This window comes from Phyllobates terribilis, unplaced genomic scaffold (assembly GCF_046119375.1).
Source record: "Phyllobates terribilis strain yellow unplaced genomic scaffold, ASM4611937v1 Scaffold_22__1_contigs__length_20350403, whole genome shotgun sequence".
NCBI classification, from domain to species: Eukaryota; Metazoa; Chordata; class Amphibia; order Anura; family Dendrobatidae; genus Phyllobates; species Phyllobates terribilis.
In genome coordinates, this window is record NW_027362782.1 from 990,466 (window position 1) to 1,018,440 (window position 27,975).

The 27,975-nt window shown below is 42.3% G+C and overlaps 1 protein-coding gene across 1 annotated transcript in view; it reads right to left on the bottom strand.

Annotated features, from left to right (window-relative positions):
- LOC141176270 (cartilage oligomeric matrix protein-like) overlaps window positions 1–27,975 on the bottom strand; it is a 1,029,762-nt gene that overhangs the window by 499,025 nt on the left and 502,762 nt on the right. Inside the window, exon 7 of the mRNA XM_073660229.1 lies at window positions 748–903. Coding sequence (XP_073516330.1) covers window positions 748–903 — 156 coding nt within the window. The remainder of the gene's footprint in view (window positions 1–747; window positions 904–27,975) is intronic.

Below are 27,975 nucleotides of genomic sequence, written 5' to 3' on the forward strand. Positions count from 1 at the left end.
GTGGTTCTGGTGTCGCAGGCCAAATAAAACCACCCTGCGGGCCCACGGGCCACAGTTTGACATGAATGCTCTAAGGGTATGTTCACAAAGGGCATGTTTCAAACAGGTTTCGCAAACCTCATTGAGGTAAAAAAAAATAAGTGTTTTCAAGGAATCTGCTCAAAACATGACACTGTCTAGTGAATATGCTGCAAAGAAATGCTTCAAATTATTTTCAAAACTGCAAAAACATTTTCAAAAAGTGTCAATTCTGAAACCTTATAAAAAACCCACATAGATTATATTGAAAACTTCTCATAATTTGTCCACCTTAAAAATACACTGAGAAAACATACTCTAAGGGTATGTGCACGTCGCCTTTTTGATGACAACGTACCCGCAGCGATACTGAAACAGAAGGCACTTGAAAAAAATGCCGGTGGTGTTTTTCTGAAAAGTTTTGTCTGTCAACTTTTTTTGTCATTTTTGCAGCAACTTTGCCGCCTATGCCATTTTTGTTTTATAGAAGATAATGGCAGATTCCGTTGGAAGCTGCCTGAGGAATCTTGGTGAGGTTACTTCTTTTCGTTGCTTCAAGTTAAAAGAAGTTACAAAAGATGGAGCATATGCACAGCAAATTGTTAGAGATTGCTGTGCTCAGTTTCATTAATTGTGGCTTTTTTAGCACTTTATCAGGTGGGTTTCAGAAGGAATCTTTTAAAAAAATGCATTAAATGCACATACCCCAAGACAAACAAAAATTCTTACCACACATGCTATGGTTCCATCCCTTTCCATTACGCAGTCTGCATTTTCATGGCATTTACTAATTTCACCATTTGGACACCTCCTCTCCGTTTTACAAGCAGAGATTTGCTTCTCTCCTCCAGACCCAGACTTACAGGCGGAACATTTATATGAACCCTACACAAAGACATAAATAAAAAATATTTAGCAACAAAGCGACCTATATCCAGGTCTAGGATCTAGAAGGAATGGGTATCTGTGAGCATAGTCACCACCTTTATTGTACTAAAAGAATCTCAACACAAATAAGTACATTTATCACACTAACATGATGTTTTCACTTGGACCATTGGCACACCGGTTACTATTGGTTCAGTATTTTGTGCATTCAGCAGATGGACAGCAAACACACTTTTTGAAAATATGACCATCTGAACCTGGTCTAACTTCACTAATAAATCATCAATCTAAATAATTGGCAGTTTTCACCTAGAGATTAAAAGGAATTCACTAATGGACAATGCTTTAGTGCAATATAATAAAACCATTACATATAAAAAAAAATAGTCAGCTCGCCAAAGCTGGGTATAGATAGTTTGGAGTTTCTGCAGAGGGCATGCACGGATCCAGTCAGAGCAACTGAATAGAGGTAATGAAATAACAGAGGCGATCCAGCGAAGTGAAGGCTGCCTATCAATTAGTGTTTCCATAAAACATTGCTTTTTTTTCATCCATATAAAAACGAAACTCCAAACATGAAATATGGCAGAAAGGCATAATAAAATACTAATGTCCAGACCTACGTATTTCGACTTGTGTGTTACTCATGGTCTAACTACTGACTAACAATCACTAACAAAAAAAGAGATGTGATCAGCACACCCATCCATGAGTGCACAGGATCCCAAATCCAAGGAAAGATAATCCACAATAAGAAGGGAGTTGATCCAGCACTTCAGGAAAATGCATTAATTAATTAATTAATTAAAAATGAATAAATGTATCATCCGAGGAGAAAGTCCAGGTTGATGCGTTTCAAAGTGATACTTCTTATTCATAACCAGGGGTGGATTAAGAGTAGCCAGGGCCCCGGGCAATTTAGAAGGCGTGGGCCCCCCCGCTGACAGAAATAGCAATGACTGTATCACGGCGCGCACATTTTTCCCTTATGTTCAGCATAAGGGAAAAGTATATAACATAGCGCCATACATAATAGCACAGGGGTGGGAGATTCATTTTCAGAAGGGGCCACATGAGAGACCGTGACTGTTGTGGAGGCCGAACAATAGGCTGAAATTAATTCTGCTCAATATTAACATATTAACTATAATTATTTTTAATTTTATTTGTATCACTTAATATTGAGCAGAATTAATATGCTGGCATAACCTATATACAGTACGAGCCCCCACATAGTCCCTTCAATCAACAACAAAAGCAATCAATCTATGGGGCCTTCATACAAGTAAACCATAAAAAAAAAAAAACCCTATAAAAATTCTCTTTATTTTAAAAACTCAATTCATTAAGACATTAGTGATGGGCGAACGTGCTCAGATAAATTGTTATCCCTGCACTCTCTGGTGTTATCCGAGTATCTTGTAGTGCTCGGATAATACTGTATATTCGAGTCCCTGCGGCTGCATGTTATGTTTTTGTCTGCTAGACAACCACAACACTTAACAAACAGGCAATCCGCGCATGTGTTGTATCTATATGGCCTGAACAGTTGCGTACTTAGCTTAATGGCGTCTTCTTCTAACGCTTTTTCTCCTCTTTTGGTCATTCAGGGATCCATCAGGGAATTTCTTCAATCAGGACAAGAAAAGGAGACTATAAGCCGAACTGCAATGAGAATAACAGCTCACAGACGCAGACAATATGTCCCCACATAGCCCCCTACATACAATATGAGCCCCCATACAGCCCTCCATATACAGTATGAACCCACACACAGCCCCCTACATACAGTATGAGCCCCTACATAGCTACCTAGATATGGTAAGTGCTCTCACACAGCCCGATAGATACAGTATGAGCTCCCACATAACTCCCTTTATACAGTATAAATCCACACAAAATCCCCTACATACAATGACACGCCTGTCCCCCAATATACAGTATAACCCCCCCAACATAGCCCCCTACATACAGTATGAGCTCCTTACATACAATATGACACCACTAAAGTCCCCCAATATACAGTATGAGCCGCCACATAGCCTTCTATATACAGTATGAGCTTCCACATGCTGTACAGTATGAGTCTACACACAGCACACAATATACAGTATGAGCCCCTACATAGCTACAGTAAGAACCCTCACACAGCCCCATACAGTATGAGTGCCCACATAACTCCCTTTATACAGTATGAATCCACACAAAGTCCCCTACATACAATGACATCACACAGTCCCCCAATATACATTATGAGCCCCCAACATACAGTATGAGCCCCCTACAAACAACATGAACCCCCACACAGCCATACACATACAGTATGAGCCCTCACATAGCTCCTAATATATAGTATTAGCCCCCACATAGCTCCTTGCAGCCCCCAAACCCACAGGATAACATAAATCTGTAGCCTCCAAGATAATATACTATGCAGCCACTAGCAGCCCCCATAGTCACATATCCGCGCCCCCCCCCCATGGTCACATACCCTGCTGCCCTCCCATGGTCACATAGTCTGCTGCCCTTCCATGGTCACATACCCTGCAGCCCTCCATTGGTCACATACCCTGCAGCCCTCCCTTGATCCCATACCCTGCAGACCCCCATGGTCCCATACCCTGCAGCCCCCCCATGATCCCATACCCTGCGTTTTTCCTGCCAGGGACTTGCAGATGTGGAGCGTTCTTCACTTGCATTTCAGCATGCGGGTTGTCAAGCGCTTTCTAAGTGATTTTAAAATCACTTGGAAAGTGCTTGACAACTTGGTCACACTATATAAATCCATGCAAACAGCATGGATTTAAATATTGTGACCGTAAAAGAATGGTAAAAAATAAATATTATACTTACCTTCTGATGACCCCCGGTGTCCTTATTCGATCCATCCTGGCTTGCCGGCAGCTCGCGATGGTCTAAAAGGACCTGCGGTGATGTCATTTAGTCATGTGACAGGTCACGTGACCTCCGACGTCAGCGGTCGCGTGACCCGTCACATGACTAAATTACGTCATGGCAGGTCCTTTAAGACCTGTGTTTCCCAAACTCCAGTCCTCACGGCCCCCCGCAGGTCATGTTTTCAGGATTTCCATAGTGCTGCACAGCTAAGAGAATTACTGATGCCTTAATAATACTTCTACCACCTGGCCAATGCTAAGAAAATCCTGAAAACATGAGCTGATGTGGTTCGTGAAGACTGGAGTATGGGAAACACTGTTTTAGACCATTGCAAGCTGCCGGGAAGCCAAGACGCATCGCTAAGGACACAGGTACTATGGTACCCGGGTCCGGAGGAGAGTCTCCTCTTCTCCAGACCCGGGTACCATCTGCACATTGAATCGCATGATATCCGCATGTGCATATGTAGTGATGCGGATATTATGCGATTCAATGCAAGTCAATGGCGGCGTTTACGCAAAATAATTGGTGATGCTGTGGATTTTTCCGCAATGGTAATCCACAGCGGAAATTTCCGCAACATGTGCACAGCACATGCGGATTATCATTGGGGAACATGGCAGACCTTCTACCAAGCATTTTTTAAGCGTTTCTGCAGCGGAATTGCCGCTGCGGAAACGCTTAAAAAACGCATAGTGGGCACACAGTCTTACGTTCCCCCTTCCTCTGGCAGAACACTTAACTCTTTCCAAGACAAAAAAATTGGAAGCCTTTTAAATTGCCATTGTGATCCTTTAGAAAATGTTTAGAAACATTGAAAGGGTTAATGGCCTTGGGCTTCATGAAATCCCCTATGTGCTCATTAATTCTGAAGCCGGTTAAATCTCCCTTATGTACTCTGGAGACATGCTTCAAAACTGTAGATGCTGACATAGCTTCAGGGTAAATGGAATCAGATAGGTGGCGTCTAATCTGTACTTTCAGGGTACCTGTGGTGCAACCCACATATTGGACCCTGCAGATGGTACAATCTATAAGATAGACAACATTCATAGTATTTCAGTTAATGAAATAGTGAATTAAAAATTGTTGTTGTTTATGATAAGAGAAATATTTATCAGTTTTTTTTTAGCATGAGTGCAAGCCTTGCACCGGTTGGCTCCACATTTAAAGAAACCTTTCAAGCTTAACCACGTTCTAGCCTTATTCAAATTACTAGTGAAAAGGTTGGGGGATAATAAAGAGCCTAATGTGGGTTCTTTCCTGGGAACAAAATGAATGTCCTCAGTGAGTATGGTTCTTAGATTTTCATCCTGATTAAGGATGGGTAAATATATTTTATTATAGATACTATACTGTTGTATTGATGACTGTAATCAGTAGATTAAGTAATAACTGAATTAGACTCTTTCTTATGAATATTCCTATCTGTATACAGTAATTTTTTTGCAATCTATATTGGAAACAATGGAATGTGCTCTGTCCAGAGACCATTTTGGATACCCTCTATGATAGAGTCTTTCACATGTTTTATGAGATTCATGATGAAATGTGGAATTGTCAGAGCAGTTGTGTTTAATACTTATAAGCTCTCCTAAAGGTAGGTTCTTTTTTGTGTGTCGTATGGCAAAAATTGAGCTGTGAGTATTGAATTGCTCGCTGTTGGTTTTCTATAGGGTGCTATACTAACTTTGTGATTGCTTATATCTGCTGTTAATTGTAAGGCTATGTGCACACGATGCGTATTTGAAGCAGAAATTTCCTGCGCATTTTTTGCATCTCCTTGGCAGGAAAAACGCATGCGTTTTTACACAGAAATGTATGTGGCTGGCAGCTAATAAAGATGGTTGTCATTTCCTTGCCCAAACCCCATTTCTCCATTTTGCTTTTTGCAAGTCACACAATGCCACATGAAGAGCAGCCCCTGCGTCTCCACAGGCCGTATATGAACCTGCTATTAATTAGTGTGCTAAATATCCTGCGTCTGCACAGTGCGCAGGTAAGATAAATGTAGGTAGTATGTTGTTAAATATTAATTATGGATATTCATTTTATTTTGAATTCTGTACCATACTGATTGCATCAGCCATCGTGTTAGGGTTTTTAGCTGACATGCACTATTTGTGTATTTTTGGTTCAGCACCATAATTAGAAGAACAGGTGCAATATGACCGGCCTATAAAATCCCATGTTAGAGACAGAGGGCTTGCCATTCCACAGGACACAGGACGAGGGTCTGTGTGTAAACCAGCTGCTGATGTAGGCCCAACGGACACATGGTGTCACCCTGACACACGTGCTGGACACAGACAGACGCAATCTGCAATCTGCCATCCAGGATCCCAGGAAAAGATGGGTGAATCTCAACTATTAAGCTAATTATGGACAAATGGACAATTACTCTAACTATTTAACTATTGTATGTACCTTCTGCAATTATTCTTTTTAATGGACAATCCAAGAATAAATCGATACTTTTTTTATAAGAATATCGTGATATAGAAGTCCTTGATGGAAAATTATACAGAAAGAAGTATTTTTTTACATTGGCGAGCCTTAGCCAGTCCTTATTTTTCATGTTTTTAAGTGAATTTCCTTCTTGAACAAAGAGGGGAGAGAAGAGACTAGACGAGCTGAACAGCTGTTGTTCACATGTCAGGAAATCCACTAACTTTGTCACAAGAATCAGAAAGAACCTACAGATTGAGGACTAATCCATTCTACAGATGGACTGACAGGCACCAGAGGTACTACAAGGATCAGAATCAGACGAACTGAGGATAGTACGTGCTGATCATCAAAAGCTAAGAAATCTGAAGGTAAGCAAAATATGGATATAATTTCTTCCTTTGCTAAACAAAGTAAGATTAACTTCAAAGTCAATGAAGGAACTGACTTGAATCTTTTGTGGCTTAGTTTATATAGCGAATGTGAATTAGAGAATTTACAATTAAACTCCAAGGTATGTTTTCATAGAGACAAACACAAATTGTGGGATATTCTACATTTGATGCATGTATTTCATCATCTTGTGCTTGAAAGGTCTAAGCAGGACAATAGTGTAAAAATAGTGTCAAATGGTGATACTGATTCTGACTGTAATGTGGAAATTGAGCAAGAAGTAAGACACGTGTCTGTAACAGGTGACCTTGGGTCTGACGAAGAGACGGACATACAAAAAACTGACATGGGAGGAGACATGAGTGACATATGAGAAACCGACATGGGAGGAGACATGAGTCACATACGAGAAACCGACATATTAGGTGATTTGGGAGGAGACACGAGTGACGTAGGAGGAGCTGACGTACAAGGGCCACTAAAAATAGCAGAAAACTTAGGAGCTACAGAGGCCCAACTTCAAATTAAAGTGAGGAAAAATTTGCTAAAATTATACAAAATCATGCCAAAATATGATGCCAAAATCCATGTCTGTAGAAATTCAGAGATATTTGAGAGCTTTTCTGATAAGTTTTATTTATCCAATGAGGAGAGGAATCAATTATTTAAAATGTGGATTCCTGTGACATTTTCCAGACGTTTAAATGTAATGCCCTGTGAAAATGACTCTCCTAATGAATGGAAAAATGATTCGGACAGATAAAAATATTTGATTTATTGTGCCACAAAGGATTTCCCCAACATAGATGATCTACAAAAATGAAGGATTGGTAGGAAAGAATGTAAATATACATTCATGTCCATATTTGAACGGTTGTACAAAGCTCTCATCAAAAATGGAAAATTACAACAATGATAACCACTTTTGTACAAAAATTCAAATTCTTAAATCCAGTATCTCGAGTTATTGCGTCACAAAAAGCTCTTTATTTGAATGTGCGCAGTTGCTTGATTTTGTTAGAAAACATGAAAATAGTGAAAAGAAAATAAATCAAGCTAAGTTTGTAAAACCAGAAAAGGTAAAATCTTCTCAAAAGCCAATATCAAACTCTCCTAGACTGAACCATCCCCCTAATGAAATCTATGAAATACGCAGAAGATTTCATATATGTTATAAGCCATATCAGATTATTCAAAAGTCAATTTCTTCACAGTTTCAAAGTTCTGTCCATCTTCCCCTAAAAATAAAAATGGCAGAAATTGACGGACAGAGGCAGGTGAGACGACCAGCTGAGAGTGAAGTCATGGAATGTGGACAGAAGAACAGGCAATTATCTGAGCTTATGAAGGATAGAAAGATGTCTTTTCTAAACAGAGGTTTTCTAGAGATTTTTGACAGAGACAGAAGATTTGGTTTAGTGAGTGGCTAAGAAAAAATTGTAATTATATGTTGTATCAAAGTGTTATACAATGTATCATTAGTTATTTATAATCTTATACAGTAAAATTGTGTAGTTACATAGTATCTGCTAGTTCATATATATATATATATATATATCTACAATATATATATATATATATATATATATATATATATATATATATAGTATAGACCAAAAGTTTGGACACACCTTCTCATTTAAAGATTTTTCTGTATTTTCATAACTATGAAAATTATACATTCACACTGAAGGCATCAAAACTATGAATTAACACATGTGGAATTATATACTTAACAAAAAAGTGTGAAACAACTGAAAATATGTCTTATATTCTAGGTTCTTCAAAGTAGCCACCTTTGATGACTGCTTTGCACACTCTTGGCATTCTCTTGATGAGCTTCAAGAGGTAGTCACCGGAAATGGTTTTCACTTCACAGGTTTAATAAGTGGGATTTCTTGCCTTATAAATGGGGTTGGGACCATCAGTTGTGTTGTGCAGAAGTCTGGTGGATACACAGCTGATAATCCTACTGAATAGACTGTTAGAATTTGTATTATGGCAAGAAAAAAGCAGCTAAGTAAAGAAAAACGAGTGGCCATCATTACTTTAAGAAATGAAGGCCAGTCAGTGCGAAAAAATGGGAAAACTTTGAAAGTGTCCCCAAGTGCAGTTGCAAAAACCATCAAGCGCTACAAAGAAACTGGCTCACATGAGGACCACCCCAGGAAAGGAAGACCAAGAGTCACCTCTGCTTCTGAGGATAAGTTTATCCGAGTCACCAGCCTCAGAAATCGCAGGTTAACAGCAGCTCAGATTAGAGACCAGGTCAATGCCACACAGAGTTCTAGCAGCAGACACATCTCTTCAACAACTGTTAAGAGGAGACTTTGTGCAGCAGGCCTTCATGGTAAAATAGCTGCTAGGAAACCACTGCTAAGGACAGGCAACAAGCAGAAGACACTTGTTTGGGCTAAAGAACACAAGGAATGGACATTAGACCAGTGGAAATCTGTGCTTTGATCTGATGAGTCCAAATTTGAGATCTTTGGTTCCAACCACCGTGTCTCTTTGCGACGCAGAAAAGGAGAACGGATGGACTCTACATGCCTAGTTCCCATTGTGAAGCATGGAGGAGGAGGTGTGATGGTGTGGGGGTGCTTTGCTGGTGACACTGTTGGGGATTTATTCAAAATTGAAGGCATACTGAACCAGCATGGCTACCACAGCATCTTGCAGCGGCATGCTATTCCATCCGGTTTGCGTTTAGTTGGACCATCATTTATTTTTCAACAGGACAATGACCTCAAACACACCTCCAGGCTGTGTAAGGGCTATTTGACCATGAATGAGAGTGATGGAGTGCTACGCCAGATGACCTGGCCTCCACAGTCACCAGACCTGAACCCAATCGAGATGGTTTGGGGTGAGCTGGACCGCAGAGTGAAGGCAAAAGGGTCAACAAGTGCTAAGCATCTCTGGAAACTCCTTCAAGATTGTTGGAAGACCATTTCCGGTGACTACCTCTTGAAGCTCATCAAGAGAATGCCAAGAGTGTGCAAAGTAGTCATCAAAGCAAAAGTTGGCTACTTTGAAGAACCTAGAATATAAGACATATTTTCAGTTGTTTCACACTTTTTTGTTAAGTATATAATTCCACATGCGTTAATTCATAGTTTTGATGCCTTCAGTGTGAATGTACAATTTTCATAGTCATGAAAATACAGAAAAATCTTTAAATGAGAAGGTGTGTCCAAACTTTTGGTCTGTACTGTATATACACACTTATATACAGTAGAGATTGTATATAATTGTATTTATATATTTATAGTAATAATTAAAAATTAATTAATTCATAAATTAGAACCTCATATATAAATTAAAGTAGCAATATTTTGAATTACATTAGAACAAACATATGTAAAAGATATTTAAATAATTCTGTTTCTGTATGAACTTGATATTTAATTTAATTTTTTATATTTCCTTCATTCCAAAGCAGGATTTAATCAAACAACTCTAAAATGTATTTATTTCTTTATTCACACATGAAGTTGGAAAAATTGCATGATTTTATGTGTATAACATTTTAAAAAAATAACAATATAACTAGTTGAACTATATTATGTGTAACACTTATTAATTATTTATTTTGTGCTTTATAACTAAAGTAACTTTACTGCATGACGTGTGACAGCTGCAGCCTTTGAACTTTGAGCACATAGTATAGAATCCCATTCATTCTATTTTCAGCTGACGTAACTTAAAACCTGGTAGCCAGTAAAAAATAATCTAAGACATTTCTATTTTTGCAAGTCAAGAGTATTTTTTTAAGCGTCTTAAATTTCAGGAAAATCTTATATTATATTATATGTACTTGGGGAATTTTCAAAGAAATATTAAGACATTAAATTTAATAGTTTACAATGTGCATTGATAAATAGGATACAACAATTTTGGGTTAAATATATATATATATACATATATATATATATATATCTATAACTTCATATGTGAAATGTTTGAGTTGAACGAATCTGTGACAGTCAGAGTGAAATGTGATTAATGTGAGCAGCTGCTAACTGAATGTGAGGCCTCATGTGTGCTAGGAAAAAAAAACGTTTCTTTATGTGAAGGTACAAAAATATATTTAATTCTGAGAAAATTATGATACATAATTAATCATTATCTACATAATATATATATTTTTAGTAATTATTATTTCTTGATTTAGTTAATAGTGGATAAGGGCAACCACACATCAATATGGTTTACAAAGCAAATTTACATTTAGAATAATTTTTCCACATGATAATTTTATAGTATTCAAGGATATTATTAATTTTTAATGGTTACCTAAATAGGTACACACCGCTTCAGACAAATCTATGCTACACATTGATATGACATTTATGCAAAATATTTATAGAAGAAGAATTATTTTTAATTTGGTTCTGATACATAAATTATTTTATAAAATAATATTTTTGGTATTAAGGGGGAAAATGTGTTTTTTGATCCTAATTACATAATCACTTTTGATCAATACTTATTTTTCACACATTTTAATGAAGAAGAAATATTAATAAGGTACAATGGTATAATTAAGAAGGGTATTACATGCAAAGTTGCATAATTTAATCCTTTTTGGTAATACAAGGTTATGACAAATACGAAATCATCCAGATAATGGAAATATAAGGGTATTTTTATGGAGAATATAATTACTTGGCATTTGTCATTTAGATATAAAGGCCTTATTTTTATTTTTATTCTTATTTTTTATTCTTAATTTTCTTGCATTTTTAAATTTTATTCTTACTTTCTTCTTATTTTTCCATTTTTCATTTTTAATTCTCATTTTTTGATTTTATTTCAGTTCAATATCTCAATTGAGAAAACACATTAATATTTAATAAAGTAATGTCTAGTACAAGAATATTGCTTCATTAACCTCTTAACCCCCGAGGGTGGTTTGCACGTTAATGACCAGGCCAATTTTTACAATTCTGACCACTGTCAGTTTATGAGGTAATTGCTCTGGAACGCTTCAACGGATCCCCCTGAATCTGAGAATGTTTTTTCGTGACATATTGTACTTCATGATTGTGGTAAAATTTCTTTGATATCACTTGTGTTTATTTGTGAAAAAAATGGAAATTTGGCGAAAATTTTGAAAATTTTGCAATTTTCAAACTTTGAATTTATATGCCCTTAAATCAGAGAGATATGTCACACAAAATAGTTAATAAATAACATTTCCCACATGTCTACTTTACATCAGAACAATTTTGGAACCAAAATTTTTTTTTGTTAGGGAGCTAAAAGGGTTAACAGTTGACCAGCGATTTCTCTTTTTTACAACAAAATTTACAAAACCATTTTTTTAGGAACCACATCACATTTGAAGTCACTTTGAGAGGTGTTTATGACAGAAAATACCCAAAAGTGACACCATTCTAAAAACTGCACCCCTCAAGGTGCTCAAAACCACATTCAAGAACTTTATTAACCCTTCAGGTGCTTCACAGGAATTTTGGGAATGTGGAAGAAAAAAATGAACATTTAACTTTTTCACAAAAATGTTACTTTAGACCCAATTTTTTTTATTTTCACAGGGGTAACAAGAAAAAATGGACCCCAAAATTTGTTGTGCAATTTCCCCTGGGCACGCAGATACCCCATATGTGGGGAAAAAACACCGTTTGGGCACACGGCAGGGCTCGGAAGGGAAGGAGCGCCATTTGACTTTTTGATTGTAAAATTTGCTTGAATAATTAGGGGACGCCATGTTGCATTGGGAGAGCCCCTGATGTGCCTAAACATTGGAGCTCCCCCACAAGTGACCCCATTTTGGAAGCTAGACCCCCCAAGGCATTTATGTAGATGCATAGTGAGCACTTGGAACCCCTAGGTGCTTCACAAATTGATTCGTAAAAATAGAAAAGTATTTTTTTTTCCACTTTTTCATTTTTACGAATCAATTTGTGAAGCACCTGCGGCTTCCAAGTGCTCACTATGCATCTAGATAGGTGCCTTGGGGGGGTCTAGTTTCCAAAATGGGGTCACTTGTGGGGGAGCTCCAATGTTTGGGCACACAGGGGCTCTCCAAACGCAACATGGTGTCCGCTAACAATTTGAGCCGATTTTCCATTCAATTTGTTAGCGGTCACCATGTTGCATTTGGAGAGTCCCTGTGTGCCCAAACATTGGAGCTCCCCCACAAGTGACCCCATTTTGGAAACTAGACCCCCCCAAGGCACCTATCTAGATGAATAGTGAGCACTTGGAACCCCCAGGTGCTTCACAAATTGATTCGTAAAAATGAAAAAGTGCAAAAAAAAATACTTTTTAATTTTTACGAATCAATTTGTGAAGCACCTAAGGGTTCCAAGTGCTCACTATGCATGGCAGGCAATCCCCGCAAAGTTTTTTTGGCCGCGAAGCATATGGGGCGGAGACTCGAGCATGTCACTCAAATACCCACGATACTCAATGCATACCCGAGCACCTGATGCAAACTCAAGTAGCGAGCACTTGCGCTCAACACTAGTCGCCATATCGTCATCTTTTTTTCTTACATTTGAAAAAAATCCCAACCCCATCACAACCCTAACCCCAAACCCAGCCCTATCCCTAGTCCTAACCCTAGCCCAACCCTAACCCGAGAGTTTATTTTTTATGCCATACCTAGTGCGGTATAAGTGATTAGACGACTTTATTCTTCGGGTCGGTGCGATTACAGTGATACCAGAATCATATGGGGTTTTTATGACTGACAGCTGTCACACACTAAAAGACGCATTTTTTGTAAAATCTAGTTTTTGCATCGCCATATTTTGAGAGCTATAATTTTTCCAGATTTTGGCAGACAGTCATGTAACGGCTTGTTTTTTGCGGGATGGGTTGACGTTGTTATTGGTGCCATTTTCAGGCACGTGACATTTTTTTATCGCTTTCTATTCCGATTTTTGGGAGGCAGAATAAACAAAAACAAACAATTCAGGAATTGTTTTTTTTTTTTTTTTTTTTATTCTGTTCCGCGTAAAATTGATAAGGCAGCTTTATTCTTCTGGTCAGTATGTTTACAGCGGTACCACATTTATATCGTTTTTCTATGTTTTGCACTTTTACATAATAAAAGCAATTTTATAGAAAAAAATATTTTTTATCATAGCTTTATTCTGAGAGCTATAACTTTTTTATTTTTCGGCTGATGGAGCTGTATGGTGGCTTGTTTTTTGCGGGATGAGATGACGTTTTCAGCGGTACCATTTTTATTTATATTTGTCTTTTTGATCGCGTGTTATTCCATTTTTTGTTTGGCGGTATGATGATAAAGCATTGTTTTCTGCTTCGTTTTTTTTTTTTTTTTACCGTGTTCACTGAAGGGGTTAACTAGTGGAACAGTTTAATAGGTCAGGTTGTTCTGGACGCGGCGATACCATATATGTGTACTTTTATTGTTTTTTTTTTTATAATAATATTTATTGATGGGTACATTATATTTTTATTTTTTGTGGATTATTTTTTTTATTTTTTTTTAAATATTTTTACAATTTTTTTTTTTTTTTTTCACTTTCTGACAGTTTTTTTTACTTTTTTTACTTTGTCCCACTGTGGGACTTTCACTTTTTTTATTCTGATCGCCTGCATGGCACAGGAATGCAGCACCATCCCTGTGCCGTGCAGGCTGTCAGCGCTGGACAGAGAGAAGATAGTTTGCAGATGCACTGCGCATGTCCAAAAAATCTTCCTACTGTCTGGTGACCCGGATGTTGTCATGACGACATCGGGTCGTCATGGCAACATCCTGGAAGCCACGGCAGACAGCGCTGGAGGCCGGAAGAGGAGGTGAGTATCTGCAATCACCTCCCCTTGCCACCGCAATGCTGCGATCAAAGTCGTTAATGTGGGGGTTAATGTGCTGGGAGCGGTGCGGGACCGCTCCCTGCACATAGCCTGGGTGTCAGCTGTGACAATCAGCTGACACCTGGTGGCGATCGCGCCCGCACAGCCTGTGTGCGCGCGCGATGACGTACTAATACGGGTCTGGCTCTTAAGTCCCAGGGCACAGACGCGTATTAGTACGTCTAATGTTGCTAAGGGGTTAAATATAATGAAGATATGGTTCAAATATGAGAAGAAAAATGTTTCAATTTTCTGAGTAAACACAAGTCATTCATTCATTCATTCATTCATATATTTATTAAATTTGGTTCATGAGTATATATTTTTTGGTATTATTGGTTTAATAAAGATATAAACACTTGTTGTTTCAAAACACACTGACACCTATGGGTTAGAGAAGGTAACTACACCTATGACATAAAAATATTCTATCACATGAAGAACTTGATTAATAATGAATTACTATCTATTATTGTTTATTATTCCAAACATAATTTATTTTAATATTTTGATAATAATTAGATGGATATTATTGAAAAAGTTACAAGAAGTTACAAGAAGAAGCAACCGATATCCGGAAATCTCAGAAGGTAAAGATGTTGTGATGCTGAGTGTTATAATAGACTGTGTCAATTACAATTCACACCACTGATAACCAGGACTGCAGAGGACGATGATCCTAAATGAACTGGGTTGTGTTCAAGTTTCATCACGTTCCAGTGGTTTCTTATCACCTGCAACGCTTCAATGAAAGCTGGTGAATAGGTAATTGTCAGAAATCTGCCAGCCTGACATATGTGTCCTGTACATTAAGGACTGAGAACTGGTTATGGTGCTATAGTAAGCAGGGAAGTGTCAAGTTAACCCTTGCTTTGCTGACCAAAGACGTCACATCTGTTCCAAAAGTGACACGAGACCAGATGACACGGAGGATTCCAGAATTATCCAAAGACAACCTAACATACGTCCAGGTGACACTGCACAAATATTAAAGCTACATTTCATCCATGCACTTTGTTTTCTTATCAATTGACACATATGATCTTTCTAATAAAGAGTACAGTTTATGGACTGAACAATAATGAACACAATTATGGACTGTACAATATCTACACGCTATAATTTATTTCAAAGGAGTTTTCATGTAAAGACTGTGTTTTAAAAGAACCAAGAAAAAGATGAGACAAAGACCCGATGACATCAGATGATGACGATTGGACCCGAGATTACTTCGATTTAGATTTAGGGAAGTATAATTATTAGTGTTGAGCGAGCACTAAAATGCTCAGGTGCTCGAAGCTCGGGCCGAGCTCGCCGTGATACTCGGGTGCTCGACCCGAGCAACGAGCCCAATGTTAGTTTATGGGAGACTCGAGCATTTTTGCGGTGGCACCCCCGGCAGTCTTTTAAAAGCCTAACAAGTGCCCAAAACGATAGTGACAGTGCTCAAATGACATGGGGACAGCATGGGGATCGCCCCAGGAAGCATTTCTGACCCCCAAGTCACTGCTGTCAACAACGTGGTCAGAGGTATTAAGCCACTTTTACGGGCTCACAATAAAACGTTCAAAAACGAAAGTGAAACTTTTTTCCTGTGAAATATGTTAAGGAACATCCTTTCCAGGGAAAAGACTTGTGTATAAGTTAAAATAAATGACCAAAAACAAAAATACTCCTCCACACCTTCGGCTATGTTCACAAGTAGCATTTTTTATGTGTTTTTGCACTTTTGTATTGCTTTCAACTATGACAAATGCATTCACCGGGAAATGTCATTTTAACATTTTACAACCTTATCTGGCCATGTGCTGTGTGACACATGCATAAAGTGCTGAAAAGACATGGGAACAGCATGGGGAAGACCCCTGGAAGCATCTCTGACTCCCAGGTCACTGTCTAAAAGTGTGCCCATCATAAGTGATCCTTGCCGCATCAGAAGATGCAGACTTGCAACTATCCCCATGCAAGTTCTAGTCCCAGGGCAGTGTTCAATTTTACCTCCACCATTCCTTGCAATACAAGCGCAAGTATGCAGCCTGCCACCCACCCACCCCCAGGCTGCAATACCATACTGCTTGCTTGCTTGAACTTGAAATTGGGCCTTTTAGGCATGTGGATGCGGAATCTGGCCACCACGTCATGGCTGTGTTGGCGGCCTGGAATCCATACTCAGTCCCCAGCCGCCCGGCGGCCGGGTGTCCATACTCGGTTCCCAGCCGCCCCGCGGCCGGGTGTCCACACACGGTCCCCAGTCGCCTGGGGGCAGCCGGGTGTCCATAAACAGTCCCCAGCCGCCCCTATTTCTCCTTGGAACATCCCCCCACACACTTTTCTTAGCCCGGCCTGCATTAGGCAGCATTGGACGAGCCCACCAGAGAACCAGACTCCTCCGGTGGGCCCTGACTTCTCCATCGGTGGAGTTGAGAGTGCCAAGGTGAGGAGCATGATGATGATGACAGAAGTTAGCATCTGCTATGTTTTCTTTTAATGCAAGTGTAAGTGTGCAGCCTGCCACCCACCCACCCCCAGACTGCAATTCCATACTGCTAGCTTGCACTTGAAATGGGGCCTTTTAGTTTAGAGGAGGCCGAAGCTGGCCACTACCTCATGGCTGCTTCGGCAGCGAGGTATCCATACTCAGTCCCCAGCCACCCCTATTTGTCCTGGTGTGCCTTATACATAAGATTAAGCGCGTATACCAAAACATTACCTGTGCTCTCCCCAGTGCATTTAGTGGGAAGGAGAGCCTATTCCGCTGTAGTGTGTGCATGCCAAACCCCAGTTCATGGTACATGTGAAGATGCCTCCCACCTTGCACCTGTCATTGCAGACTTGCAACTTTCCCCATTCAAGTCCTTGTCCCAGGGCAGTGTTCAATTGTACCTCTCCCATTCCTTGCACTGCAAGCGCAAGTATGCAGCCTGCCACCCACCCACCCCCAGGCTGCAATACCATACTGCTTGCTTCCTTGCACTTTAAATTGGGCCTTTTAGGCATGTGGAGGCGGAATCTGGCCACCACGCCATGGCTGTGTCAGCGGCCTGGTATCCATACTCAGTCCCCAGCCGCCTGGTGGCCGGGTGTCCCCGCTTGCTCCCCAGCCTCCAGGGGGCGGCCGGGTGTCCATACTCGGTCCCCAGACACCCCTATTTGTCCCGGGAACCTTTCCCACATTTTTCTTAGCCTGGCCTGCTTTAGGGCAGCATTGGCCAAGCCCACCGGACTATCAGACTCCTCCGGTGGGCCCTGGCTTCTCCATCAGGGGAGTTGAGAGTGCCAAGGTGAGGAGCATGATGAGGATGATAGAAGTTAGCATCTGCTTTGTTTTGTTGTAATGCAAGCGCATGTATGTAGTAGCGGCTAGGCCTGAGGTGGTCAGCGTTTTGGCGCATATCCTACCTCCTCCGAGGAGTGCTGGATGTTTTCCTGCTACTATCCAAGTTCTATGACTCCCATTAAAACAAAGCTTCAGGTGATAAATGATGGATAAGGTAGTGGCAAAGGAGAAAGAGCAGGAGGAACAGGGACCATTCACATCAATATCAGGCCAGTCAACCAGATATGTCTTGTAGGATATGTTTCTGTAACAAAAGGAGCGGTTCGGCTACACAGTTATAGGGCATACAGTGAGTGCAATGCCTACCAAAAATTTCGAGGCACTCCAATGCCCCTTGGAAATGACATGGAGGTCAGAGGGCGTTAACTAAACCTTTTTTTCCATTTATAGCAACTGGGTCTCCTGTGCACTGTTGGCCTAAGCAGTGAATGGAAGGCTTTCCAAAAATTATGAGGAACTGCAATGCCCCTTACAAGAGCCATGTGTGGCACCCCAGTGGTCTGGTCACCACAGTGATAGAGATATTACGTCGGAGAGCAAGTGGGAGGTTTCCTGTCAGGATCCCTTAAACATGCAACATCCTCCTGCCCAAGTCCTGGGAGGGGAGAAATCTGCCCTTTGACTCTGACTGTTCTCTGTTCTCTGACTCACTCAACCCCGCCCCAGATCCAGTTTATGAGTGAGAGCAAGGTAAAGTATCAGCAAGGAGCTCTGTAGGAGCTAGGAGCTAAAGACCAGGGGCTAGAAGCTGAGCAGAGCTCGCCCTGGCAGAAGACAATAGGAACCGGACACAGGAGTCCGAGGCTGTGAGAACTTATATATCCAGCAGCAGAAACCAGCCGGCAGGGGATTTCAGGTCCTCTGGCCATAGAAGCCCGGAGGCTCAGTCACAAGCAAGGGACCAGCACCGCCGTCGTGGAGCGGAGGCTAACAGAAGGCCCCAAGTCACCAGCCATACGGGTGAGCACTACACGGTACACTCAGGGACGTGGGCTACTTCTACCCGCTTACAGCAAGGTAGCCAGGAAGAGTGCAGACAGACGGGGAGGCCTACAACTCTACCAGGCCAGGGGTACTCCTGCTTGCTCACAGACTGACCAGGCCTCTTATGCTAGCCAGTACTCCCGGTAGGGTCTACCTTATAATCATCAGTAAAGACCCTGAACTGCACTGCAAAGACTCTGAATCATTCCTGCTGCGCTCGTGCACCATCACCCCCATCATCCACACTCACTGCCCTGAGGCTACACTCCTCCCGTGGGGAGTTATCCCATTCTCTGCTGCGCACACAACATCAGCCTCAGTGGCCTGCCTCGCAGCGGTGGTACTCCCTGACCGCAATCCACGGGTGGCGCAGTCGGACAATTAACCTCAAAACCTAAGAAAGACTGCCACTGGTTTGACCAGCCTGAGCCACGGGACCGGGTCACCGCCATGGAGACTACAGACCCCAGAGACCCAGCACCGGGTATCCCACACACGTGTACACACGGCCGAGGGGGCATGTCACATGCAGTACAGCATATTACAAACTTAAGTCCCATTATTGGGGAGTGGGTCTCCCATAGTATTTGCTTATGCCTTGCAAGCAAAAGCTGCCAAAAATTAGGATGGAGCAACTTGCAATGCCCCTTACAAGAGCCATGCAGTACAGCATATTACAAACTTAAGTCCCATTATTGTGGAGTGGGTCTCCCATAGTATTTGCTTATGCCTTGCAAGCAAAAGCTGCCAAAAATTAGGACGGAGCAACTTGCAATGCCCCTTACAAGAGCCATGCAGTACAGCATATTACAAACATAAGTCTCATTATTGGGGAGTGGGTCTCCCATAGTATTTGCTTATGCCTTGCAAGCAAAAGCTGCCAAAAATTAGGACGGAGCAACTTGCAATGCCCCTTACAAGAGCCATGCAGTACAGTATATTACAAACTTAAGTCCCATTATTGGGGAGTGGGTGTCCCATAGTATTTGCTTATGCTTTCCAAGCAAAAGCTGCCAAAAATTAGGACGGAGCAACTTGCAATGCCCCTTACAAGAGCCATGCAGTACAGCATATTACAAACATAAGTCCCATTATTGGTGAGTGGGTGTCCCATAGTATTTGCTTATGCCTTGCAAGCAAAAGCTGCCAAAAATTAGGACTGAGCAACTTGCAATGCCCCTTACAAGAGCCATGCAGTACAGCATATTACAAACATAAGTCCCATTATTGGGGAGTGGGTGTCCCATAGTATTTGCTTATGCCTTGCAAGCAAAAGCTGCCAAAAATAAGGACGGAGGAACTTGCAATGCTGGCACCCTGGTTGTATAGTGGTGGTGGAGGCTGAGGATAAGGAGAAGAAGATAAAACAGCCGAAACGAGGAAGCATATACCCATGTGTGGGTGTGAAGCGGTGCATGTGAATACACCTCCCGAAATAACACAGTGGATTTGACTTTATGTTACTCTGCTGTCATTTGGTGGTGATGAGAAGTCTGGCCCAATCCAGCCCTTGTTCATTTTGATAAGGGTCAGCTTGTCAGCATTGTCAGTTGACAGGCGAGTGGGCTTATCAGTTATAATTCCCCCAGCGGCACTAAAAACACGTTCCGATAACACGCTAGCGGCAGGGCAGGCCAGGACCTCCAAGGCGTACAGAGCGATTTCATTCCAAGTGTCCAGCTTGGATACCCAATAATTAAAAGGCACAGAGGAATCACGGAGGATGCTGGTACGGTCGGCAAGGTACTCCCTCACCATCTTTTGAAACTTTCCACTCCTTGTGAGAGTACCCCGCGCCTCAGGGCCTGTAAGCTGGGCGGGTGTCAGAAAACTGTCCCAGAACGTTGACAGTGTTCCCCTGCCTCTGCTGGATTGGAGTTGCATCTCTCTCGCCTGTACGCCTTGGTTGGGCAACGAACTGTGACCTCTGCCGCTAGCGTGTTCAGATGGGAATTTTTTTAAGAGTTCTGCAGCAAGGGCCTTCTGGTACTGCCCCATGTTTGTAGACCTCTCCACCTCAGGAATAAGAGAGTGAAAGTTTTCCTTGTAGCGGGGGTCTACAAGTGTCACCAAACAGTAATGACTGTCACCCAACATTTTGACAACGCGAGGGTCACAGTTAAGGCAGCGTAACATAAAGTCAGCCATTCGTGCCAGACTGGTAACGGGCAAGATTTCCGTGTCCTCACCAAGATTATGACTGACCATGCTCTCCTCCTCCTCCTCCTCTTCCTTCTCCCCCTGTCCTCAGGCCACCCACGCTGAACCGACGGTATGACACTTGTACAGGTACTACCGTCTACAACGCATGATAGCAGCTCCTGTTCTTCCTCCTCCTCCTCCTCCTCCTCCTCTCCCTCATTGTCCCCCAATGCACGTTGGGATGAGATGAGGCTGAGCTGTGTGTAATCGCCCGCTACGGCTTCTTGATCCATCTCATCATACTCTGGCTGCAATGCCTCCTCTTTAATTCTCTGCAGAGAGCGTTGCAAAAGACAGACAAGTGGGATGCTGACACTAATGATGGCGTCATTGCCACTCACCATCTTGGTGGCCTCCTCAAAGTTTGTCAGGATGGTACATATGTCAGACATCCAGGTCCACTCCTGAGGTCTTATGTGTGGAGTCTGACCTGAATATCGACGGCCTTGTTGCAGCTGGTACTCCACAACTGCTCTCTTCTGCTCACAAATCCTTTGCAACATGTGGAGGGTAGAGTTCCAACGTGTGGGGACATCACACACCAGTCGGTGTGCCGGAAGCTGCAAACGCTGCTGCAACACAGCAAGGGCGGCGGAAGCTATAGCTGACTTGTGAAAATGAGCTGACAGGCGGCGTACTTTCATGAGCAGATCTGGCAACTCGGGGTACGATTTAAGAAACCGCTGAACCACGAGGTTAAGTACATGAGCCAGGCATGGTACGTGTGTGATCTCACCTCGCCTCAGAGCCGCCACCAGGTTACGGCCATTGTCACACACGACCATGCTGGGATGTAGGTTTAGCGGTCTCAGCCACAGATCTGCCTGCTCTTTCACAGCTGTCCACAACTCACAAGCAGTGTGAGGTCTATCACCTAAGCTTATGAGTTTCAGCACAGCCTGTTGCCGCTTGGCGGAGGCAGTACTGCAATGCTTCCAGCTTGTAACTGATGTGGTGATATCTGAGATGGAGGCTGAACATGAGGAGGAGGAGGAAGATGCTCAGGTGCTGTACACTGTGGGGGCAACTCTGACTGACATAGGGCCCGCAATCCTCGGTGTGGGGAGGATGTGTTCCGTCCCAAGGTCCGACTGGGTCCCGGCTTCCACTATGTTTACCCAGTGTGCCGTCAGAGAGATGTACCGTCCCTGGCCACAAGCACTTGTCCACTTGTCCGTTGTCAGGTGGACTCTCCCAGTAAATGCGTTGTTGAGGGCATGGCAGATGCTTTGGGACACGTGCTTGTGTAGTGCGGGGATGGCACACCGGGCAAAATAGTGTCGGCTGGGGACCGAGTACCGAGGGACGGCCACCGCCATAAGATTGCGGAAGGATTCCGTCTCCAGCAGACTGAAAGGCAGCATTTCCAATGCAAGCAGTCGTGAAATGTGCAAATTTAGGACTGTGGCCTGTGGGGCGTTAGCTGCGAATTTCCGCTTTCGTTCAAAGGTCTGGGATATGGACAATTGAACGCTGTGGTGGGACGTGGACGTGGACGTTGATGCTGTTTCTTGAGAAACTGCCATAACAAGTGAAGACTGAGAGGAGGGGGCATCTTTACATGCAGTATGGACAGGGGATTGCCTTGCACACACAACAGGGGGTTCTATTGCACGCACAACAGTGGAAGAAGCAGTGGTGACACCCTCTGACACTGGTCGTGGACCCTGGGTTTCGCCCCACAAAGTCGGGTGCTTTGCTGCCATGTGCCTGATCATGCTGGTGGTGGTCAGGCTGGTAGTTTTGTCACCCCTGCTGATGCTGGCATGGCAGGTGGAACATATGGCCTTTTTGGGGTTATCAGCAGAGTCTTTAAAAAAATTCCAGACTCTGGAAGACCTACCGCTTGTACTGGCAACGTCCCTCGTGTTGGTGTTACGGGGAACGGTTGCCTGCCTTCTGTCTGCGGCCACCACACTGCTTCTTCCTGCCAGTTGGGGTACTCTGCCTCCCTCCTCCTGTGTGCTGCTGACATCACTCTGCATGTCCTCCTTCCACGTTGGGTCAGTTACTAGATCATCCACCACCTCCTCCTCTTCCACTTGCGCACCACGATCCTCCTCCTCACTTCCTGGCAATTGTGTCTCGTCATCGTCCACCTCTTGTGACAGATTGCCAACGTCGACTTCCTGTGGCCGTGGCTGTTCAAATATTTGGGCATCGCAACATGGGATCTCCTCTTCCACCACTTCAAGCGTATCAGGCGAGGGGCCCAAATATGGAAATGGACCAGTGAACAGCTCTTCAGAGTGTCCAAGTGTGGGATCACTTGATGTCTGACGACACTCGGCATGGTGGGAGGAAGGAGCATCAGGGTGAGGAGGAGTATGCGGTTGAGACTCACTGCTACTAAGAGTTGACCGTGTGGAAGACAGACCGGAGGTGGTGGTGCCCAGGTAACTGGAAGTATTATCTGCTATCCAATTAATAACCTGTTCACACTGATCAGTTCTCAATACTGGTGTTGTTCTGTGCTTTCCTAGTAATTCGGTCAAGAAGTGGGAGCAAGAAGATGTGGCTGTTGGTTGTGGCACATTTTCACCTTGGCCACGGCCCCGTCCTCTGCACGAACCATCACCAGAACGTCCACTTCCACGTCCCTTGCCACGCGCCTTGCCCATTGTAAATGAAGTAAAATAGCTTACACTTGCACTATCAACGGAAAAAGGGTAATAAAGAGAAGAGGAAAAGCACAGTTATTGTTTACTGGGGTATACCACAATTTTTTAAATAGAGATACTTGCGGCTGAACAGTGAGCGACACACTCAAACTGCTTTTTTTTTAGATACCAAAGGCCCAAAACTGGATAGTACAGCGATTTGACCCGTGGAACTGCGAAACCACACTGGGATGTCGGGCCTACATAAGACTATTTTCAACAGATATATTTTTGTGTCACAACAGTCAGGAGACACTACTGTTTTTCTTTACGGAAAAAACTACCAAAAGCTGAATAATAGAGATTTTTTACCATGGGATGGCAAAACCACAGTTATTGTTTACTGGGGTATACCACACTTTTTTAAATACAGATATTTGCGGCTGAACAGTGAGCGACACACTCAAACTGCTTTTTTTTTGGATACCAAAGGCCCAAAACTGGATAGTACAGCGATTTGACCCGTGGAACTGCGAAACCACACTGGGATGTCGGGCCTACGCAAGACTATTTTCAACAGATATATTTTTGTGTCACAACCGCCAGGAGACACTACTGTTTTTCTTTACGGAAAAAACTACCAAAAGCTGAATAATAGAGATTTTTTACCGTGGGATGGCAAAACCACAGTTATTGTTTACTGGGGTATACCACACTTTTTTAAATATATAGATTTGCGGCTGAACAGTGAGCGACACACTCAAACAGTTTTTTTTTTTAGATACGAATGGCCCAAAATGGATAATACAGAGGTTTGAACCGTGGAAGTGCAAAACAACACTTCTGTTTCTCTAGCCTACACCAGACTATTTTCAACAGTTATATTTGTGTCTGAAAAATCAGAGACACGCTTTTTTTTTGGGGGGGACACCAAAAGGTTAATAAGACGGGTATTTGTACAGTGTGAAGGAGGAAAAAAAAGGAGGATTTAGATGAAAAAAAAGGATTTTTCCTGGCCCCCGACACCTGGTGCTAAGTCCAGCAATTTCAGCAACAGGAGCACACAGGACTGTAATGCAGCGTTTGCTGGTATAACCACTGTGTCTCCTATACAGCCTGCCTGCCTGGTATCTGGGATGGATATTAGTCCTGAAAAGGACTGTTTGTTTGTTCTGGCAGCCTTTACAGACCCTACACTAACTATTTCGCAGTTTATATCTCTCCCTAAATCAGCAGCGCTGTCCCTACACTGTCTAATCCGGAGCGACTGTGTCCAAGATGGCGGCGCCTGGTTTTAAATACTCGAGGTGACGCTGTGCGGCCAGCCAATCACTGTAATGCCCACAACCAACATGGCTGCAGCGTTACAGTGACTGGCTGGCAATCCCTGCATGTTCATTGGCTCTGTAAAGAGCGCCAAACATGCAGGGCGGAGACCCGAGCTCCCACCCGAGTAACCCGGAAATGCTCGGTGCTCGCTGAACATCCCGAGTAGCGTGATGCTCGGGCGAGTACCGAGCAGTGTCGAGCATGTTCGCTCAACACTAATAATTATATATGTTGAATGAATATTAGTCACGGCTTACCATAACATGTATTTACATCATTATATAACAATAATCCGATATTGATATTATTATTATTATTATTATTATTATCATGAACATTAATTGATATTGCCAAGGAAGAAGAAAAAGGAAAATGATCGTGTTATCCCAATGATGTACCTATCTTCTTTGAGGATTTCAGTTGATGCCTGTCATCTTCAAAAAGGGGGAATTGTTAAATATTAATTATAGATATTCATTTTATTCTGAATTCTGTACCATACAGATTGCATCAGCCATCGTGTTAGGGTTTTTAGCTGACATGCGCTATTTGTGTATTTTTGGTTCAGCACCATAATTAGAAGAACAGGTGCCATATGACCGGCCTATAAAAGCCCATGTTAGAGACAGAAGGGGGGCTTGCCATTCCACAGGACACAGGACGAGGGACTGTGTGTAAACCAGCTGCTTATGTAGGCCCAACGGACACATGGTGTCATCCTGACACACGTGCTGGACACAGACAGACGCAATCTGCCATCCAGGATCCCAGGAAAAGTTTCTTGTGCAAATTATGACAAAATCTTTATTAAATACACATGTATGCATATTAGTAAAACGACAATATAAATAAAAGCAGTGTGCATAAGGACCAGTGTCAGGACCCCCCCCCCCCCAATCCCCCAGGGGAAAAAACAGTCAAAGGCTGTATGTAACTCTATACAAGGTATGGGCCGGGAGAAGCGGAGTATTTGAGGCTAGTGGTGACAGGTTGACCCAGGTAATCTGTATAGGGCAAGTAATAGGGGCATAAGCACACAGTGTGCCACTAAAATGCGAACTCCCGGGGCCACCATCAGCAAGTCACTTCCCTTGAGAAAGCAACCCACAGGCAACGCGAAACGCGCTTTGGGAAGATGCTAATCCACCCTAGCTACCAGTCTGTGGGTCCTTGGGATACTACAATTAGGGTAAGCGGTTATAGGCTTTTGGGTCCTGTACTCCGGTACTTATACATTTGCTGATGGTGGCCCCGGGAGTTCATTATTCAATGAAGTTGTTGCCTCTATGGATTTTTGCCTCTAACAATTTGAATTGTAGTAACATTTGCTGCTCAGCACTGGACCCAAATTGGAGTTAGATTGATGTGTCACTGGAATCCGTGTACAATCATCTTCTTTATTGAAGAGCCAGTTTATTAACCCCTTCACGACATGCGCCGTACATGTATGGCGCATGCCGTGTCTCTCCATTCAGCATGGGCTCCGGCGATGAGCCAGTGCGGGTCAACGATCAGCTGGCTTGACAACCCGGGGTCTGCAGGAGACCCCTGCGGTTGTCATTGCCAGGAAGCTATAAGCATCACCCAGCGGTCAGTGCTCAGCCCTCATAGACAGTGAGCATTTCTGCTACACACAGGCGATCTGATCATCGCCAGTGTGTAGCAGAAATGATCAGAGAATCGCAGCTTCTAGTCTCCCATGGAGACTATTAAAGCAAGTGAAAAGTTAAAAAAAAATATTTTTTTTTTAAAAAAAAAATTAAAGTTGAAATCACCCCCCTTTCGCTCCATTCAACATAAAACAATAAAAGAAAAAATTAAATATACACATATTTGGTATTGCTGCGTTCAAAATCTATGACCTACAAATATAAAAAAAAATTGGTAAACGGCGTAAAGAGAAAAAAAATCAAAGCGCCAAAATTAAGATTTTTTGGTCGCCGCAACAATGCAATAACGTTCGATCAAAACATTGAATCTACTCCAAAATGGTATCAATAAAAACGTAAGCTCGGCACACAAAAAATAAGCCCTCACCTGGCCCCAGATCCCGAAAAATGGAGACACTACGGGTCTCGGAAAATGGCAACTTTTTTTTTTTTACAAACTTTGGATTTTATTTTCACCACTTAAATAAAAATGAACCTGTACATGTTTGGTGTCTACAAACTCATAATGACCTGGAAAATAATAATAGCAGGTCAGTTTCAGTATTTAGTGAACATGGTAAAAAAAAAAAAAAAAACAACTGTGGAATTGCACTTTTTTTGAAATTTTACCACACTTGGAATTTTTTTTCCCATTTTCCAGTACATGATATGGTAAAACTAATGGTGTTGTTCAAAAGGACAACTCGTCCTGCAAAAAACAAGCCCCACATGGCCATATTGACTGAAAAATAAAAAAGTTATGGCTCTTGGAAGAGGAGGAGTAAAAAACGAAAGGGCAAAAATGGAAAAGAGCCGCGGCGTGAAGTGTACAATATTGTTTTAAAAATATGGAATTCATTAGTTGGTGAGAAACCCAGTCCTTTATCCCGTAACAAAATCTGTTGTTCAGGTAAGATATAACTTGACAAATTCCAGATAGGTGAATCTAATAGCGGTGGTTTTAGCAGCGTGTGGTGTATCTAGATCTGTGTTTTCTGCCCGCTCGCCTCCTCCGTTTTTTGGACTAACTCCTGACAGATTAGACAAGCTGTTTCTCCTTGGGTGTGTTTGCTGGTTATCCCCTATGGATCCTATTGAAGAATCTGAATATTCATCTGAGGTAGTAAGAAACAACACATCGGAGGTGTCAGCTTTGTCTCTGAAGCGAACTCTTCCAGCTTTAGATCATTGTCTGTAGTGATGGTTTTTTTTAAATTGATTATAGTTTGTTGCCCCTGTCATCAACCCTATTCAGAGTATAATCCTCAGCATTGCATTTAAATTTGGATTTTCTTGTATCCATAATGTCATTTTCTAATTTAGCCAAATTTGCTTTAAAGGGGTTGTCCACTACTTTATATGATCCCCAAATGTATTC